The sequence below is a fragment of the Thunnus albacares genome, chromosome 20 (genome assembly GCF_914725855.1).
Source record: "Thunnus albacares chromosome 20, fThuAlb1.1, whole genome shotgun sequence".
NCBI classification, from domain to species: domain Eukaryota; kingdom Metazoa; phylum Chordata; class Actinopteri; order Scombriformes; family Scombridae; genus Thunnus; species Thunnus albacares.
In genome coordinates, this window is record NC_058125.1 from 4,159,135 (window position 1) to 4,179,034 (window position 19,900).

Genomic DNA, 19,900 nt, shown 5'->3' on the forward strand with positions numbered 1-19,900 from the left:
CTCCTACCTGCAGTATTACTAGTGCTACCACTATTACTATAACTGCTACTAATATTACTACTTCTATTACTACTTGCACTACTAAGTAAGTATTACTATTACTGCTACTTGTGCTATTAATATTCATACAGCTACTATTCCTGCTATTATGTCGGCGCAAGCTTGTGTGCGTGACTCGACGAATGTTTATGAGTGGTTGAGCACAATGAATCCACAATACACACACACACACACACACACACATACACCACTACTCAAGGCTAGACCAGCCAAAGGTGGACACAACCTCCACAAATTTGAAGAGGAAAAAAAAACATGCAACTAATGTGTCCTCAGGGGAACAGATGACTCATACACTCATACAGCATCTCCTACAGTCCCCCCCACCACACACACACACACACACACACACACACACACACACACATTGTTGCTTTAACCCTCCTGGTCCTTGTTTATCATGACCACAGCAGCCCCTGGTGAGCCACAGATCCTCTTGCACTGAATGTTAAATAACATGATTGTGGATGCACTAACAAACACAGGGTGCATTAATGGTGGCTCGCTGCTGTAAAGGATATGCTCTCTAATTAGAAGGTTCCTCGATTACCATACAGCTTCTATATGTGCGCGTCGGCTCGTTCCTACGGCAGGAAACAAAAACATAGAACGCTCTGTGGCTTTCCACACGCTGACGTCATTTCTGCATAAGGTGTATTTATGCATATGTGTGATTTTGTGCGGGTGGGCATGTGTGGGCATGTTTATGCAAAGCAGTGCAGATGCACGGTATGTAAGAGCCAAATTGTGTGTGTGTGTGTGCTTTAACATTTACTTGCATAGCATACTAGACCCACTATAATTAGGGCTGCTTCACACACAGACCTTCTGTTGCATTATTCATATACTGTAGATCTCCTCTGCAAAGGTGTTGAGATGGTAAACATTTGAACAAATGGATCCAGGTGTAGATATTAAAGATGGAAACATCAAATGATATAAATAAATATTTCAAATGGCAAAATAAAGAAAAGGCAGGAAGAGTCATGCAGGTATTTTTCTGCTCTTTGTGTTTTTACAGAGATAATTAGTGTGTGTGTATAAGTGTGTATGGAAAAGGTGTGGACATAGCGGCGAGTATAACAGCCTACTACAACTATGACAACTACTTCTTCTACCACAAACTACTACTACCACCATTACTACTACTACTATCATTACTGTTACTACTACTACCACCACTACCACCTCTACTATCATTACTACACTTCTACTATTATCATTACTATTACTACCACTGCTACCACTTATACTACCATTACTACTACTATTATCATTACTAATACTACCACTGCTACTATTTATACAGCTAGTATTACTACAACAACTACTGCTACAACTGTTATAAGCACTACTATTACGTTTGGTACTATTAGTACCACACCTGCATTTAGCACTACTGTTACTACTATGACTGTGACTATTATTATTACAGCTACTGCTACTACCAGTAACTACTAGCATTTGCACTACCAGTATTTTACCTAATACTACAACTACTGCTACAACTGTTGCTACTACCACAACAATTACCACTATGACCACCACCACCACCACTACTATTACAAGTATCATTATTTCTACCACTACTATTAACAACGTTAATCATTTTTTAATTGGAAGAGAAAGTAATTGCAATAAAAACATAAGAACAACAGTGTAAAAGAGATCTGTAGAAAAAAGTTTAAACAGTCAAAAATAATCACACAAAGCCCACAGATAGAGAAAAAGACATCAAAGGGAATTTTAAAATAGTAACATATACTCTGGTGGTAACATGACAGTGCTGTATTGTGCAAACAATAAGATGTCTTAGTCAGTCAGGAAATAGAGACAATAAAAATGTGTTTTGCAGCAGGATTTTAAAAAAAGAGACAGTGCCAGCAGTGTGAATACTAAGTGGAGGATCATTCCAGAGGTGCAGAGCAGAGGTGCCGGTACAGCAAAAACTTGATCAAGCCTTTTGATTTTAACCATGACTCTGGAGCAGCTAGACTAGTAGACTAGTAGCTGTTAGAGGCCTTATGGACAGTAGGAAAATTCACTGATGTAATCCGACAGCTTATTTCTGAAAAACAAATACATCAATACATGGAGATGTACACTCACCAACCACTTTATGTTCATTATTGAGGGCGTAGTGGGTGGTGGTGTACATTATATCAAAAAGTAATTTTCTGTCCACCTCATTAATAAACACGAGGGGGCAAAATATTATCTAGAATTTTCTTTCCCAAACAAGATATTAACCATTAGATTAACAGCTAACACGTACAGTGGAAACTTTGCCACTGCAGTGACTCTCTGATTTTAGTACTTGGCCTTGCTTTTCATTCTAGCCACATAATGTCAACCAATTTACACCTGTGCTGTCAGGTGAATGGCACTCATTACCTGGTATAGTAGGAAACCAGCAGTACTCATGGTCTCAACAAACACAAATGGAGAAACTGTGTGGCTGAATTAAAGGAAAGTTTGGCTGTTGGCTCTTATTCACATGGTATGCTATGGGTCAACTATGGGTCATGCTAATTCTGTTGTAGAGATCCAGGAAATGTGAATCCTGGCGAATATTTTTCTAGAGAGCACACATGCTAAATCGACAGCGACCCACAGCTAACCAGCTAGTTTAGTTAGCCAGCAAGTTCCCCCACAAGTAGATTGGTATGCGGTTAGTAAAAATAGCTAATCCACTGGAGAAATTTCTGCAGAACTTTAGTTTCTGTGAAACTGAAATTTGTTAGAAAAGGTTTAGAAGGCTTGTCCTGCTTGCCCCAATATGTTGTTTCGCCCGAGTTTGTGTTACCCAAATCTCAAGGTGGCGGATGCAAAGTTAGCATGACCCATAGTCAGGAAGTCCACTGTCATGAGAATAAGTATCTACATTTTCCTTTAAAGGACCAGTGTCTAAGATTTAATGGCATCTAATGGTGAGGCTGCAGACAACAGAACACCCCTCGCCTCCCCCTCCCCTTCCAAGCATGTAGGAGAAAAACACAAAAGGCTCTCTCTAGAGCCAGTGTTTGGTTTGTCCATTCTGGGCTACTGTAGAAACATGGTGGGGCAACATGGGCTCCGTGGAAGAGGACCCGCTCCCTATGTAGATATAAAAGGCTCATTCTAAGGTAACGAAAACATGATTCTTATTATCAGGTGATAATACACTAATTAAAACATACTTATGAATATTATATTCCATTTCTGCCAAGTCGTTCCACAACATGCCTCTAAATTACACACACTGCACCTTTAAACATAAGCAAAAGGAATTACTAAATTAAACTTGTTTACAAATCAAAAAAGGTTACAACTGTTTCAAAATAGGCAGCATTTCAAAATAAAATATCCCTATTGGACTAACAATGTGTTTGGGATCAATGAATGGTCTTTGTCTTTCAAGACAAGTGCTTGCATGCATTTAGCACAAGCAAACTTTCATTGTACTGCCCAATTATTTCAACCAGCTTCCTTGTCTTGAGGTCCATCCCCACATGAAGTCACTTGAATTCTAAAAGTGTAATATTTTGGTGTTTATTTAAAGAGATCTTAAATTAAAAGCAGTTTTTGGGTTAGCTTTAAGGTAATGTAATCCATTTGGAGCTTCCTTCACACTCATGAAAATATGTTATGGTCAAACTAGCATTACAACGGTTCTCTAACTGTTGACAAAATATACACAAATGACACCACATGGTCCATTTAATAGCAATTCTGGAGCTTTCAATCATATCATGTGATCTCTATCAACAGGTGATCTTTCTTGTCCATGTTGGCTTCATTGTTTATGCCAGATTGAAACTTCTTAAAGACTGTTTTCACATTAAAAAGGGAACATTTAAGATTAGCTCTCCAACTGCTTCCATGCTACCATGGGATCATGTATCACAAATGCTGAAAATTAGTAAGAAAATGAATTAGTTGCAGAAAGAACAATTCATTTGTAGAGCTTTAGCCCATTATGGCTACGATCGGTCAAGATACTGTGTATGATACTGTTATTTTGGAGGGTGAAACTATAATAAGGGGATATAATACACTGCGACAAGCATTAAAGGTCAGTACCTGAGTGGAGGTGGTGTTGAGCTTCTGCAGACCGTTCTCCAGCCGCTCCATCTTGTCGGTGAGGTCTTTACTCTTCTGACCCAGCAGACTGTGATACAGTTTGATCTGCTCCAGGAAAGACTTGGGCGTGGTGTAGTTGTAGCGCCGCTCATTGGCCAGGTACTCCTTAGACGTCTGATTGACACTCATATGGACGTACGCCATGAATTTACTGACCGACTCCTTCACTTGAGGCTGCGGGAATTAAAAGTCACACAACTGGTTACTTCACATTAAAAGATGACTGTGCAGATTTGGTGGGGATGCAATATTTCCTGAGGCTCAGACTCTGAATTTAATTTTCGGGATGCTCCGGTCTGCACTTGAAATTAATATTACATTGGTTGTGTCACGGTGCCTGACATTTGAAATTATATTTTCAGAGTGTGAACATCATTTTTGTGGGTGGCTTCATCCCTGTGTGTATATTAAACTATGAGCTGTTCTCACTTCAATATTCTCCACCTCCTGCAGGAACCTGAAGCTGACCGACTCCAGCGCCTCCTGTGGCCACTCGTGGAACCAGTCGATCGCCGTGCAGTTGACCACTGCGGGGAACTTCCTGCTGCGAACCCTCAGTTTACTACCGACTGGAGAGAAGCACAGAGCCACCTGCCATGCATTCAAAACCACACACACACACACACACCAAGGTCAAACAGAATTGAGTGTGAAGTCTGATGCGGCATCGAGCTGGATCATAGTCATTTTCTTTTCTCTGTGAGTACAACTGGAGTCACACACATATACACACACACACACAGAGTCAGAAGAGAAAGGCAGGGAACTCCTGCTCTGATTAACACTTCTTCACGGTCAAGAGGGGGAATGGGAAACTGTGAATCAATTATTTGCAGCTACATCATTAAGCAAATAAAGCCTCCAGCAAGCATGTGAATTAAAAGACTGTGGTGAGCTCTGGGCTATGTCAGACTGATTTTCACTGTTAGAGAATAACAGCTGGCTTGTTGAGAAACTCAGCCAGATGCTCCATACCATCAGACTAAAGAAACAAACATGCAGAAGGCAAACCCAGAGACACTACTGATAATAAATTAACTGGGGAAAGAAAGAGATGCGTATTTATTTCACATTTTCTGTGACATTTGTTTGACGCGTTGAAGCTTCACCTCGCTGCTTTAATCAGGAGGAATGCTATATTTATATCATTCAACATACTTATCTTGTACAAACTGTAGTTCAAAGCCTTTTTTTTCCCCCTACTTATGACCCCTTTATACAAAGTCTACTTATAATCCCCCCATCACAGGCTACATGCATGGCTGGATTAACCTGTTAAGGGGCCATGGGGCAAAAATGAGCTGCGGGCCCCTGGTGACCCACACACAATACGTTACACATGGCATCTTAATCATATTATATTAATTATAATAAGACAGTACTCTTATCTTGGAATACCACGTGTATCAAATATGGTCATTTTAAATATCATCAAGTGTAAATTTATGTGTGAATGTGCATTTTGACCCACCAGATGTGGCAGCATCATGTTACAGATGTATCCGGTTTCCCTGGCTACGATGGGTCAAGCTACTGTGTACACAAGTATTGTTTTAGGAGAGTGAAAGTAAAATAGAGGATATATTGTATGGAATACTGCCAGAGATTATGGCCTCTGCTATCTTTACACGCCAGGTCTATTTTTGCCAGAGCAGTCTCTGAAGCATACAATCCACTCCCTCGCTCGCGTACGTATAGAAATGCCAATATTTACTCACAATTGGCATGAAATTAATATTTAACAATGCAATTCATGTGTTATACTCTTTGATTTCATGCAAATACAGCAAAACGTTTTTTTTTTTTTCTTGTTTGCTTATATAATTTCTTTTTCAAAGTCGGTGAAGCAGGATAAGAAATGCTGTGGTTTTTCCTTCTGCTAATACAGAAACAACAATAAGTGACACAAGAAAAGTACAGCCAGGAGATATCTGTTAACACATGGATCATACATGTCATTTAATATACTTGTATGACACAGAAATATCAGCAACAACAACTCTAAACAGTAAATGTGTCTGCTGAGGAGCACTCTGATTCTGAAACACTTCCACTGGACATCTGACATAAAGCTGAACTGATTAATCAATTTAGTTGATCCACGAAAATGAATTTGCAACTATTTTGATTTTTTAAAAGTCATCTTTTTAAAGTAAGGATGACATGTGTCTCCTCTGATAGTTTATAGAATATCAAAACAAAAACTCTGATATCCTCTCAGGCTCTGGGTAATTGTGACGGGCATTTTTCAATACTTTATGACATTTTATAGATAAAAAGATTAATTTATTAGAAAATAATTTCCAAACTACCATTTAAAGTTCCTCATCCAAACTCTGAACTGGGGAAGACTGGTTTCTGGTATGGTATGCACCTTTCTACTGGATTAAACTCACTCATTCCATGTTTCATTAGAACAATGTTTAGAGTCCTGAAGATGTAACACTATACAATATTAGTCGAGAAAAAATGTGGCAGAATTCCATATTTTTAATATTATTATTATTTCCTTCCTTAGCAATCATCTTTCAACCCTTTAGTCTCATCTCACGACACCTTGTGAGGGTCCTGACACTGGTGCCCCGCTGGAACCACAGGTCCAAATCATATTCTGCTCTGAGGAATGATTGTAGTGACGATTTGCATTTTTAGTCTGGTTTGCAAAGTGATGCTCAGCGTGCAGAGCTACATGCAGAGACACACTCTCAGCATGTTTCCGTGCAAACACTCTGAATAAGATTAACAACATTTTTAAAAAGGAGGTGCCCCCCTCCCTTCCTTCCATCCAGACAGACAATTTTGAGAGACCAAACATTTAGAAATCCACTCTTCACAAGCCTGTGCCCACATCTCTGCCTTCCTCATTTATTCACTCTCCAACCCGGGGAGGCTTGAGCTGGGAGCGAGGCGGGGGTGGAGGATGTGGGTGGGTGGGTGGCGGTGGTGGTGGTGGGGGTGTGGGTACACGCTTTAATAATGACAGGATAAGCAACCCCCTGGAATCCCTCTCTCCCCGGGGGGAACAAAACGGTTACACGTTGGTGAAATTATCTGCAGCTAAACGGTGGCTTTTCTGCTCACACCGGTGATTTATAATGACGTCCACCGCCTCCGAAAACATTCAAGTTCATTTGAAAATGTCATGAAAGAAAATTGTCTGGGGAGAGGCTTCATCATAAAACCAGATGTTTATCCAAGTATGTTTTTTTTTTTTTTTTTTTTATTTTGGAATCGTAAATTAGGGTGTGAGGCAGCATGCTGTTGCTATATTAAGAGTAGGTGGAGATCAAATACACACGCGGCTCTACGAGAGAGATTAATGACAAACTTTCTCCCTGAGGAGAGCCACTGAGAACAACTTTTTCTGGATCATTAGTTGTGAAATTCACAGTAACAAAGAACACACGGCTCTTTGTCCTGTACCTGTCTGACTATCTGACTGCTTCACCTTGAGCTGTCTCCGAACCCGGTCGATGAAGAACTTCCAGCAGTTTTCCCTTGTATCCATCAATCCCGAGCCGCGCACCTCTGGCCTCACGCTGCCAATGATGTTCTCCACCTCGTCGTCTGGGAACAGGTCAGGAATCTCTCCTTGAATGAATAAAACGATCCACATTACCGCTGGGAAGACCACCGGGACTGAAGGTGATTTTTTTATTTCTGTGAGAACTTTGCTATATTGTTAAGATCTGACTAATACAACCAACTAATGGTGTGTTGACCCTTTGAACTCTAGGGTGCTTTAGCTCATTTTTAATTTCCTTCATTATAGACTTATGGCATACTCACTAAATATGTCCCACAGGACATGTTATATATGTTATATATCTGCTATAGGGAAAATGCCATCATTTTGCATGTGAGAAGTAATATACATGCTTGAGGTGACTTTTTATGGAACAAAAACTAAAAATGTCTTTATGTCCAGAGGTTTTTAATACAGCACAATAACCATACATGAATGGGTAGAGGAGACTGTCAGGGTTCCAGGGATATAAGAACCATGTTGATGTGACATTTTGAGTGTTAGTAATGTCAAAAAATGTACTGATAGTGCCAAACAGACACAATCCAGAATCCCCATTTTCACTGATTTTATCATCTTATTGTTCTGCTGATTGAAACTGTTCTGTGTCAACCAGCAAGACATTTTGTTTTTGGGAAAGAAAACAATGTCTTTTATTTTTTACATTATTTTATCAACACCTCAGGCATGGATGAAGCCATAAAAAGACTGACTGGGTTTCTTTTACCAGAGAAAAAACACATAAATGTGATGATAATGAACCAAGATCTCAAATTATAAGGAACTCTAAACTTAATTGTAACCCTCTAGGCAGAGGAGATGTCCATTTTTAATTTTTGGCCCTAACCCCTTAAAAATAAATCTGGACTTTTTAATTATAATACATCAGTATGAATACCATTAAAAACAGGTGATACCTAAGGAGCTTCTATAATTTGTTAAACATTGTTTGCAGCAGCTTCTTTGCCAGTGCAAGAAAACAAAGAAATTATTAATGTCGTCCTCCCATCCCTCAGTAGAGGACGGCAGAGGTATGATCACATGATCAAACTCATAAATAAGACAAGGTATCATAGCGCTGGGAATAAGGTGGATAGTACAAGTAGATAAGCTAGCAACGCTACCGAAAACTAGCCTACTGACGCCTTTAGCTGTCACCTGCCTTGCAGGTTGCTTCAGTCTCCCAGTTTGGTGTTTTAGCTTCTTGGTTTTTACTGTTGTGTCAAAAACGATTGAAATGTTCATCTGTGACATGTTAACATGTAAAGTGTAAAAGTCATAGAACCAGCAAACTCAGTAATGCCAGTTATTTAGCAATAATTACCTAAAGTTTGCTAGCATTAGCTAACATTAGCTACTGTAAGCTATTGTCATATCAAACCAAGTGAGGCTGTAGCAGCAAAACCACTGATTGTATTGATTTAACAAAGGATGCATTTTATTGCTTATAGTTTCAACTTTTGTAAGAGGAAGATGAGTTACTCCTTCTTTTCCTAGTCTTGCTTCAAAAGTCTTTAAATTTGAAATTAGCTTTAGTTGTAAAGCAGCACTGAATGTTTTACTGACACTTTTGTATCCTTTCCAGTACTGTACAACATGATGTAGTACATTCATTTATTGCATATTACAAGCTAAATGAATATTAACATAAGTACAGGGGGAATTCTTTGCTGTAATTTTATATTCATATTTCATAATGCACCCTTCACATGTAGAGTAGAAATCTAGAGGTGAATCTTGCTTGCCATCCTTCACACTGATGTGCTGTAGTTGATGAGTAATGCTGCGGGAACGGCACCGCAGTGATTTGTTGCTGTGGCAAAGCAAAAGCATTTCTCTCTCAAAAAAAAAAAAAAAAAAACAAAAAACACACATGACACGCAGTAATTAGCGAAGCCTGCTGTTACCGGATGCCAACAGATCGTTGACCAGAACGAGGAACTTCTCGTCTGCCACTTGGGCGTCAGTCATTAGTAGCACGGTGCCAATATTCTTCACGCCAGCTTTGATGTAGAGGGATGCCAGGTCACTCTGGACGACACGGGGAGAGAGAGAGAGAGAGAGAGAAAGAGATGAAGTGGGAGAGTGACACACATAATGAGATTGGGCTGTGAGAGAGCTAAAGATTTGTTATATTGCAGTGATACATGCCTGACACCTGCGAGGATACTGTGTGGATTACCAGCACTGTGTTTACATATTGTAGGGATTATGTCTGTATTTCACTCAGATACACGTCTATTTTTAAATATAAATTTAAAGCTCACCTGGCTGGCAGGACTGTATGCATGTAAAAACTTTTTAAGACTTAATATGAGACTAATTGACTTGTTCAGAAGGATTTTTTTTTTTTACAACATGTTATGTGTGTGCTGTATAATCCTCCTCAAACCTTGAGGTCAGCGATACCGTATCCTTTTCTCAAGGTGATCTGGAAAACCTCCAGATTGGAGATGAAGGCAGCCAGCCGGGTCAGACTCTGCTTGCCGCTACCGCCCACTCCGACCAGCAGTGCATTACCCCGTGGAGACTCCAGGATTCGGTTTATACGGCAGCTATATGTGGAGGTGCAGACAGTCGGAGGAGGAGGAGGAGGAGGAGGGGTGTGAGGGAGGAATCAGTGGAGGGGTGAGATACAAGGTAAGGGGGGAGGGAGGCAAGCCGGATAAAGACAATCTCTGACTCATAAGGCAAACCGCAAAAGACAAACAGGTAGTTTGTTTCTTCCTCTCTCTCTCTACCCATCGCCGCCACCTACATCGCTCTGTTTCATTCAACACAAAACTGTACTGAAATCTTCTCGTCTCTCCATTTAATATTGATCACATTTTCTTTTTTTGTTGCTGCTTCTTATATACTGACTGACTATTTCCTGTGTGCACATCTCAGCTTTCTTTAGTGTTTCAACTGAAATATCAGTTGCTTTTATTGTTTACACCACTGACTGACTCAGCTGCTTTTAGTGCTTACAAACTGACAACTCAATTTCCTACAGGACTTCAACTGAAATTTTACCTGCTCACAGTGTTTACACTTCAACTGCTTTCACTTCAAGCACTTGCTTACCCTTCAGCTTCAACTGACACTTCAACTCCCTCAAGTGCTTCAACTTAAACTGCATCTTCTATATGAACAATTGTTTTACATGAAAACATTTTATGGTATTATAACCTCTTTATAGTTTGCAAACAGAAAATTTAGCATTCCCTAGTTTTATTAATCATCTTACTCATTAAATGAGAACTTAACTGCTTCGTATTTTCCTGGCAGATCTTTCTGCTTCATGCTAACACTATGTTGAGTGACAGGAGGTGACTAGCATTAAATAAATCAAAGGACTGACCTTTTTAAGATAAGGGGGCATTTTTTGATTACATGAATTGCAGATTCATAAAGAAAAGGCAATAAACTAGCATCTGCTGTAGCTAGGTTTTATCTAGGATATCAAATAAGCGAGCACATATTCATGCACAATACAGGGATTTTACCTGCACACTATCTGCCTTCACACATTGTCTTACCTTACTTATGTAACTAGCCCCTTCTTGTTCAAAACATCACATTATCTTTAACGCTGTATTCATTTGTTTAGCTATTTGGGGACAGCACAACGAGCTGTAAAAAACAACACCGAGATATTATCACTTTATAAAATTTATATTGGCGAATATGTTAGCAAACAGTTGCCTACATTCAAGTCCAGCAGACACAGAGCAATATGAGTTTTCTTTTGGGGTCATGTTTGTGTCCACCTGATCCATGCAAGTCCAAAACTCACTCTACTTTTAGCTCTGTTTTGGTCTCCACCAACCCCTGAGATAAAATATCTGGCTCTTAAGCTGCTAAATTCTCCACTGTGTTCACCAGCTAGTTGCTAATTTGAAAACAGATTTCCTGCAGGACAGTAAAGACTATATTTATCTATCTAATTTTGTTTGTCTGCTGTTTGGTGCTGGCCAGGTAGTGAACAGTGGGTTTATTAACACTTTTACACTGAAAACAGCTGCCTGCTGCTGCTACAAACGAGGTTGATGACAGCTATGGGACTGAACCACAACAGTAAAGTTGAGGGTTGTAAAACCAAAACTGCAGAGTTGGTGATAAGTCTCTGTGGGTTTGTTGCTACAAACGACCTCTTTCACATTGTACTGTATGTAGTCATTTGATCCATTTTAATATAAAAATATTGATTAGAGCAGCTTTAATATGCTGCTATATATAGTGACTGAAGACCAAATGTGAGTATTTACATCAGCAGGGCTGTGAATCCCACATAAACACACACTGACTCAAATACAGTGTCTACGTCGAACATGTCACTCTGAGCAATGGTGTGACTCACTGATTGGTGTTTGTTTTACTTTAGCCTTTATAGCCAAACATTGTTGAAATTTATTTGGAATTTCTCTTAGAGATTACAGCATTTATTTTTCTGACCTTCATGGGAATTAAAAGGGGGAAAATTACTATTAGGGGGTTAATAGTTTTTGGACAACAATAGATATACAGACAATTTGTTATTTTCATGGTATTTGTTGCCTTAAATGTGATTTATGTTTTTTTATTTCAACAATACTGAAACACATTTTTTAGATTGAAACAACCTAACCTCTACTCTGCATTCTCGTTAGCTGTCATGATATATGCTGCATGACTTTTTACAGATTTTCCTGTCTCTGCTTTTGACAGTCTGTAAAACAGAACTGTTAATCCTGAAATACCCGGGAAGCCAGTTGATTTCCTTGACAGAAAATCAAGAAACTGACAAAAACACCTTCTTTACACTTTCTTTACTCTCTGTGTGTGTGTGTTGTCCCTGTTTTTTTTCTTAAACTTCCACTCACATGTGAGCCATGGCGTCCTCAAACAGAACCAGGTTTAGGGTGGCATTGACCTCATTGTAACTGTCTAGCACCTCCAGCAGGGTTTTATTGAGGTTGTTCCAGGACTCCGCAGCCATGTACCTGGCCTCCCCCAGTCCACAGGCGAAGTGGCAGTACAGGTTCATCTCCCTGGTCTGCTCCAGAGTCTCCTCCATGTCCTCGGGGAAGGAGGCACGCACGCACACACACACACACACAATGCAGTGGTAAACATACAAACCAACACACTACCCCTGTCAGCATAACATTACTGTTAAGCTTAAACAGTCTGGACAGGGACACAGCTGAATATCACAGCTGCTCAGAGGGTGACCTAGTTCATTTTCACCCTGGCAACTGTTGGGCCCCCAAATATTTCACTGGAGAGATTTTGTGTCTCTTAGGGACGCTTGTTTCCTCTGCTAACTTTCATTGGCAAAAAGCTCCAGTAGGTGTGATGAAGTGTTACGAATTCATATCTATATTACGGTACAGTCTTCATTTTCCTAGTATCAAGTGCGCTTCCGTGCAGCACGAAAGTCTCTAAAGACTTTCGTGTTTGCATGTAAAAATAGCAGGAAAACATGCTGAATATTGCTCTGTGGCACAGGGGCAAATTGTCATAGGTTTACAGAAGGTGCCAGCTCTGAATAATATATTCTAGAGTGACTGAGATTGTTCTCTCTCCTTCTCCTTCTTTCTCTGTGGGTGTGTGTACACATATACTTGTCAGGTTCTTCATTGTGGCATGACTAGTGTGCAAGCGATAGAGTCAGAGAGGGTAGTGAGTGGAGCAGTGGACAGAAAGCCATTAAAATGTTTTCCAATTTGCTGGGCTGACAGCGCAGACCCTGACAGTCAGACCCCCATACCACACTGATTAATATTCTCTCCAACTCTCTCCTGCCCCCCCCCCCCCCCCCCCCTTCCCCTGAAACATTCCTTTTTCTCTTCTCCTCTTTCTCCTCGCTGTGTTGGCCACTGATGTCCAGGTCCAGACAGGCAGCCTAATGATTGCCCCCTCCCTCCCCCCTCTCATCCTCCCATTCTTGTTTTCCTCCGCTGAACTTTGTAAAACTCTCACCTCATAGAACTTTTTCACTGTGTCCGTCTGCAGCTTATCAAAGACCTGGAAGTCCTGTTTCTCCACCAGCTTGTCTCTGTAGACGCGGCTGGACTCGTGCAGGTAGATTTTCAGCAGGTCCGGTGGGGCTTTCAGACACTCGCCGGTACAGAAGAGAATGCCCTGTGCAGAGAGGGGGAGAGAGAGAGGGATGCTTGGAGTTTCATTCCAGAGGATGATTCGGCCCCATTTACACCACAACAACCAGGAAAATACAGCACAGTCACTGTGGGTAAATCAATGGATATCGAGTGGGCAAGCTGTTAGTAGGTGTGTCGGAGAAATTCTGGAAATAATAACAGCGCTCTCCTTTCATCTCACTGTCTCAGAAGTATTGCTGTATGTGGAGAGAAGTTCTGTGGGCAGGTGTTAGAAGAATTGGGAAAAAAATCAACGAAAGAGCCTGCATGCGACTGTCATGCTTCCAATGTTTATTTTCAAAAAAGTCTACAGTCATGCTAGCGCTGAGCTACATGATTATGTCAGTACAGGTTAGCATAAACCTTACATTAACCCTGCTAACAGGTTCATAATGACAGTTCTAACATGCTGATGTTAAGCAAATATAATATTAATGATGTAAACAATCTTAGTTTAGCATGTTAGCATGCTAACATTTAGTAATTAGCACTAACCACAAGGTACAGCTGAGGCTGATGGGAATGTCATTAGTTTTATGGGTATTTGGCCGTAAACCAAAGTATTGGATAAATGTTGATCATCAAATTCTTACAATTTATGCTGAATGTTTGTATCAATTTTTTTTCCAATCCATCCAAAGATTGTTGAGATATTTCATTTTAAAACCACAAATGTTGGAGTAGTGGCCTGAATGAAAAATAAAAAAAGCTGGCTTATGACCGAAGGGATTGCAGGTTAACTCCTTGGGCCAGCAGGATCAATCTGGATAAAGCTCTAGTGAAGCTGCTCAGTGGCCAGTAGATCAGACTGTGGTTGCACTGGGTGTGAGGTGTGAAGGTGTACAATAGTGTGGTGTGAGTGATCAGGGCATTCTTGTAAAAGAGAGTAACTTCCCCCGTAAAATAAAAGGTAAAAAATGTCATGGAGGCACTAGAGGAAAAGTCAGGGGAACACCAAAAACAGTTGGATTCATCCTCTGGGCACCATGATGCCTGTACAAGTCTAGATGAAAAAGTTGATTACAGACATTGTCATACTTTGATAAATACAGATGAGTATTTGTGTATCTATGGTTCATGCATGAATACATCATCTATTCAAAAAAGCTGAAATTGAAACAGAAAATCTCAACAATGAGCAGATTGGTTAGTGGATGATTGATGATTAATGTGTCTCTAGAGGAAGCCTGTGTGTGTGTGACGCCAGGGCTTTCCCACAGGGCCAATCATGACGCAGCGAGGCGGAACTCGGCACAATCTAGGTGCCTCGCATAACAGGTGCCGTATAGGATGAGAAGAGGGACGAAGAGGCACCCAGGCACTGTTTGTTCCCCTCTGCGCACTGTCACCCAGGAGGCAGAGGCAAGCAGATGTTGTGTGTTTCCAGCCCCAGAACTTATTCTAATCAACAGAATCATCTCCGGGGGTAAAGCCAGCTGAATCTGATCTGCCTTCATATCTGAGCCCACTGAATGTGACAATTGGCTGCTAAATCCACTGTGTAATGGTGCAGATGGGAGGTGTGCCTGCGTGTGTGGCTATTTTGCATGGATGTGTGTACCGGAGATTCGAACTGAGCCAGAATTATCAGCACTACTCTAGATCGACAACGTTTAAGATGTTTTCCCTCAAGTATGTGTGAATGATCTAATCCTTTGACTTTTAATAGATCTGTCTTTTTCTACTCCGTTTCATTGCTTAATGGTGTCAATCACGACACTCCGCGTTTATTGTATAAAAGTTTGCCTGAGAAAAACAAAACACCATATGGCAACTCCATAACAGTCATACTCGTGGCTTAGCTGTTCGTCGTACCAGTCGAACAAACGGCAAAGTGCTAACAAACTGAGGAGAAAGAACTTTTTTTTTTTTTCTTCTATCCAGCCGACTTTGGCAGACTATCTCATCCTTTTCTGTCGCTGATCTTTCATTGCTTTGTTCAACTCAGAGGAAAGGGATTAGAGAGTTCTGGGTGTCGGCATGTATCTGTCTGTCTGTCTGTCTGTCTGTCTGTGGCGGGCACGCTTCCCTCATAGCCTGACAGCTGCTCTGAGCCCCAAACAATGCTTCCCTCGCTAACAAATGCACCCAGCTGACTATCCACAGAACATCATACTGTGCGCTACACATTGTGCAGTCTGTACATTTTCGGCTTCAGAGTCTCTCTGCACCGCGAGTCTCATATTCTTTCATTCTCTTTCTTGTCTCTGTCCTCCTCTTTCTGTCCGTCCATCCTCCCCCTCACACACCCCCTCCCCTCCCACCATCTCCTCCCTCACCTCTTGAGCTTCGAGGAGCTCATTTAGGCTGACGTGGAGAAGACAGGCCCTCGGATATGCCCGCTGGTCATGGCAGAGAACGAACATTGGTAAACAGCTCTTTGACAACACTCCCGGTCGGATGCCAAACTGTTTGTCTTGCCCTATTAGTGGAATTTGGCTACTGTACTTCACTTATAGTACGTCTAATTTAACATCCACTGGGTGTGATGATCACCCGATGCTTGGAGGAAGTAGAGATTTATGGAGACAGTGTGAAGGAGAAAGACAGAGCGCTGTAAGAAAGTAAACAAGTGGAAAAAATGCCAGAAAAAAGGAGGGGGAGAGGGGAGAGGGAAGGGGGGGGGGGGCAGAAATGAAATCTGAAGGCATTAACTCCTACTTTTCCTACTTCCATGTCATGTGCTGGAGTCAGAGCAGAGCCCCACCAGCTGAAACCCGCTCCATAATCAAGACCTCTACTTATACTCAGTCCTGCCAGATCGTAGCCTCTGCACCAATCAGTCTACACTTCAAGCCATTTTTGCCTGCATTTAGCCTGAGGGTTTTTGGTGTTGCCTATATCCTGTTTTCACACTGTTTTCCTTGTTCCCTGTAGTCCTGTCTGCTCCCCGGTCTCTGACTCCTGTCCCTTGTCTCATCAGCTTCCCTGCCCTGGACCCCTGTTTCCACAGGTTCCGCTCCGTTCGTTTGTGCCCACGTCAGCCACCCCTGCCGACGCCTTGCCTGACCCTCAGCAGTCAGCCGCAACTGCTAACAGCCTGCCAGACCACCAGCCTTCGGCCGTACCTGTCAACGCCCTGGCAGACCTCCAGCCATCAGCCACACCTGCTGATGACCCGTCAGACCCTCAGTAGTTGGCCGTGCCTGTCGACGTCCTGCCAAACCTCCAGCTTTCTTCACCGACCTCCAGCCTCTTGGCCACCTTTCTAAGTGGCTTAGCTGATAACTTGGCTCTCAAGGTCTCTAAGCATCTCTGTTGACCTCCAGAGTGGCCCCGCCCATGTCGTCAACCAGCCCTGCCTGTTAGTCGACCTTGTGAACTTGGGCTCCGCCCATCTGTCTTGTCATCTGGTAGACCTCCGGAGCTGTCCCACCTATCTGTCCTGCCCTCTGGTCACTCCTGAGTGGTCCTGCCCATCTGCCCTGTCTTCCAGTAATGGTTTCCAGCCCCCAGGCCGTCCACCTGAGGGTCCTTGCTCTGCCCCTTCTGTCCTCGGGGCAGAGCTCCTTCTGAGTGCCCCTGCCTTGCTCATCTCCAGTGTCCAAGTCATCCATCGCCTTGGTTCTGCTCCCTGGACCCAGCCTGCCTCAGCTCCTGGTTCCCAGCTTCCAGCCCAAGCCTCAGACCCAGGTTACCAGCTGGATGCTCGAGCCCCAGTTTCCCAGCGACCAGTCTGAGCTTCCCAAGGCCTGCATCCCATTTCCCTCCACTTTGTAATAAATACCTTATCCAACCATGTTCCTGTCTCCTTGCCTCTGAGTTTCTGCACTTGGGTTCATCTGCTCAGCCTCCACGCAACACTTACTATTCAACAAAAAACCCCTAACCTGAGAATTTTGTCAGTAATCAGCAGCAACAATAGTCTCATAATGATGCAACCTCGAGCGCTGTCTGGATCCAATTCTTTTGTCACATTTAAAAACACCTTAGCAGGGAGTGTTGCACGCTCACACAGAGACTCTGAGCTCAGCTTTCTAGCTCATTAGAGTTGATCATAATGAGACAGTTGCCTTTAGCTACATCTCCAGGTTCTGAAACTTTAAAAAAAACAACAACAAAGTGAATCACAAAAAGTCCCCCAATTATTTCAGCCTAGGGCAAACATCAGAAACGTCAAACTAGAAAACACTGAGTGACAACCATTTAGGCCCCTTGCTTGGAAATTAGAGGAGGCGTTTGTACTGTCATACCAGATACTTTCTTACCTCTGAAGGTGCAAAAACACAGAGGTACCGTGGGAGAAATACAGCTGAGGCAGAGCTGCGAGGCTGCTCACCTCTTCCCAGCTGTCCTAAAGTGTTAGAGCCAGGAGCTGAATAAGTTAGGCAGAAAAACTTCAAACAAGCTCCAGGAGCCTCTTATTGGTTTTCTTTATATTCTCTCGATGGGTAGCAGCCAGAAAGATGGCACTGTTTCCTTTCTGTAGTTATTTGACGTCTGGTCATGCTGTGCAGACCCCTTTTAAAAAAAAAACAAAGACTTCAACAAAAAAGGCAGAATGGCCTCTTCAAACTCTGAATTTAAAGTGTTATGGTGCAGCTAAACTCCCTGCTGCTTGAAGGCAGTACTGTGTGTGATCAAGAGTCTGGAAGGTGAGGTCTGTGGGGTCATCAGGGCTTGAGCTTTGGGATGGTAATTATGCTTAATCTCAAAGTGCAGAAGGCTCACTCCTGGAACTACTCAGCTCATTATAATGGCTAAATGTCAAAATAAGGTCAATAATAACATACTTAGGGCACTTTCAAACCTGCATTATTTAGTCCGGTTGAATGGGACTCTGGTTGGTAGAGTTCATTTGGACAGATCTGAACACAGCATTCATACTTTGGTGCAGAACCAAAACCAAAACAACTGCACCGAGAGACTCTTTGGAGAAAGTGGTCTTGGATCGGTCACAAACAAATTCTGGAGCGGTTCGTTTGTGGTGGGAAACTGATCCGAGCTCCATCTGACCCAACTACACGGCATACTCTGCAAGTTTGAGCTAAACAGCTCCCATAGCCAGGTGTGCTTTGTATGCTGGAATGAGGATGAATGACATTAACAGTTGCTATAGTAGCAGCTAGCCAGAGAATGTCATACCCAGACTAGCAAAAAAGTACATTTCCTTCTCCATACTTGGGCATGAAATGTTTTATTTGTGAAAAGAAACCAAACAAAAGGCAGAACAGAACAAGTTTACCAGCTCATCTGCCGACTTGGACCACAGCAAACAAACTATAGGTTTGAAAATGCTCTTAGTTAGAGCAAAGTGCTTATCAGTCTGAAACCCCCTCACTGATGGCAGAAAACTTTGAGCCTTGAGGTAAATGCTCAAATGTTAGCATACTAACTATGCTAACATACTGATGTTCAGCAGGTATAATGTTTACCATGTCCATCATCTTAGTTTAGCGTGTTACTATGCTAACATTTGGTACTATTGGGCAGACATTCATGTTCCACTTATTAAATTTCAAACAGCTTCAGCTGTAGTTTGTGCCAGTTAGCAAACTTTAGCATGCTAACACGCTAAACTAAGATGGTGAACATGTCAAACATTATACTTGCTAATCATCAGTATGTTAGCATCGTCATTGTGAGCATGTTAAAATGCCGAATTTATCCTTTAGCTCATACTGCCTGAGTGCAGCATCACAAAGCTGCTAGCTTAGCAGTACATGCTAGTTTGAACCTTGCCTGCCCTGACTGTCTACCTGTTGTCAATCTCTGCCTGCTCATTTGACACAACAGTCTTTGCTTTTAACCTACCTTGTCTGTGAGTTGTGTTTCAGTCATATAAACAACTCCTTTCATATTACATATAGTAATTTGCACCATTGCTATACAAAAATATGGATGAGTGCAGCTTTAAAGAGGTGAATATAAACTTTATTACACCTACAGTATGTCCTCTCTACATAGTACAGTAACAGTATAGTAAGAACTCAGAGCTCCCTTTGTAAACTCCTCGATGGAATTATGAAAAATGAAGTCCCTATAGCTGAGTGGCTTAAAGCATTAATTATACAACGGAGTGTATTAAATGAGAGAGCCTGCCCTCCATGAAACCGTGGAGGATTTT

The 19,900-nt window shown here is 41.9% G+C and overlaps 1 protein-coding gene across 8 annotated transcripts in view; it reads right to left on the reverse strand.

The window, feature by feature from the left end:
• Window positions 1-19,900, reverse strand: part of dnah9 (dynein, axonemal, heavy chain 9) — a 178,919-nt gene that overhangs the window by 88,796 nt on the left and 70,223 nt on the right. For all 8 annotated transcript variants that reach the window (XR_006399614.1, XM_044338784.1, XM_044338783.1 and 5 more), the window contains 7 exons: window positions 13,655-13,816; window positions 12,553-12,749; window positions 10,101-10,263; window positions 9,616-9,739; window positions 7,631-7,773; window positions 4,612-4,773; window positions 4,123-4,356 (listed from right to left, as the gene is read on the reverse strand). Coding sequence is in view for 7 of the 8 variants with exons in the window: in XM_044338784.1 (XP_044194719.1) it covers window positions 4,123-4,356; window positions 4,612-4,773; window positions 7,631-7,773; window positions 9,616-9,739; window positions 10,101-10,263; window positions 12,553-12,749; window positions 13,655-13,816 (1,185 nt within the window). In the remaining variant the exon portion in view is untranslated. The remainder of the gene's footprint in view (window positions 1-4,122; window positions 4,357-4,611; window positions 4,774-7,630; window positions 7,774-9,615; window positions 9,740-10,100; window positions 10,264-12,552; window positions 12,750-13,654; window positions 13,817-19,900) is intronic.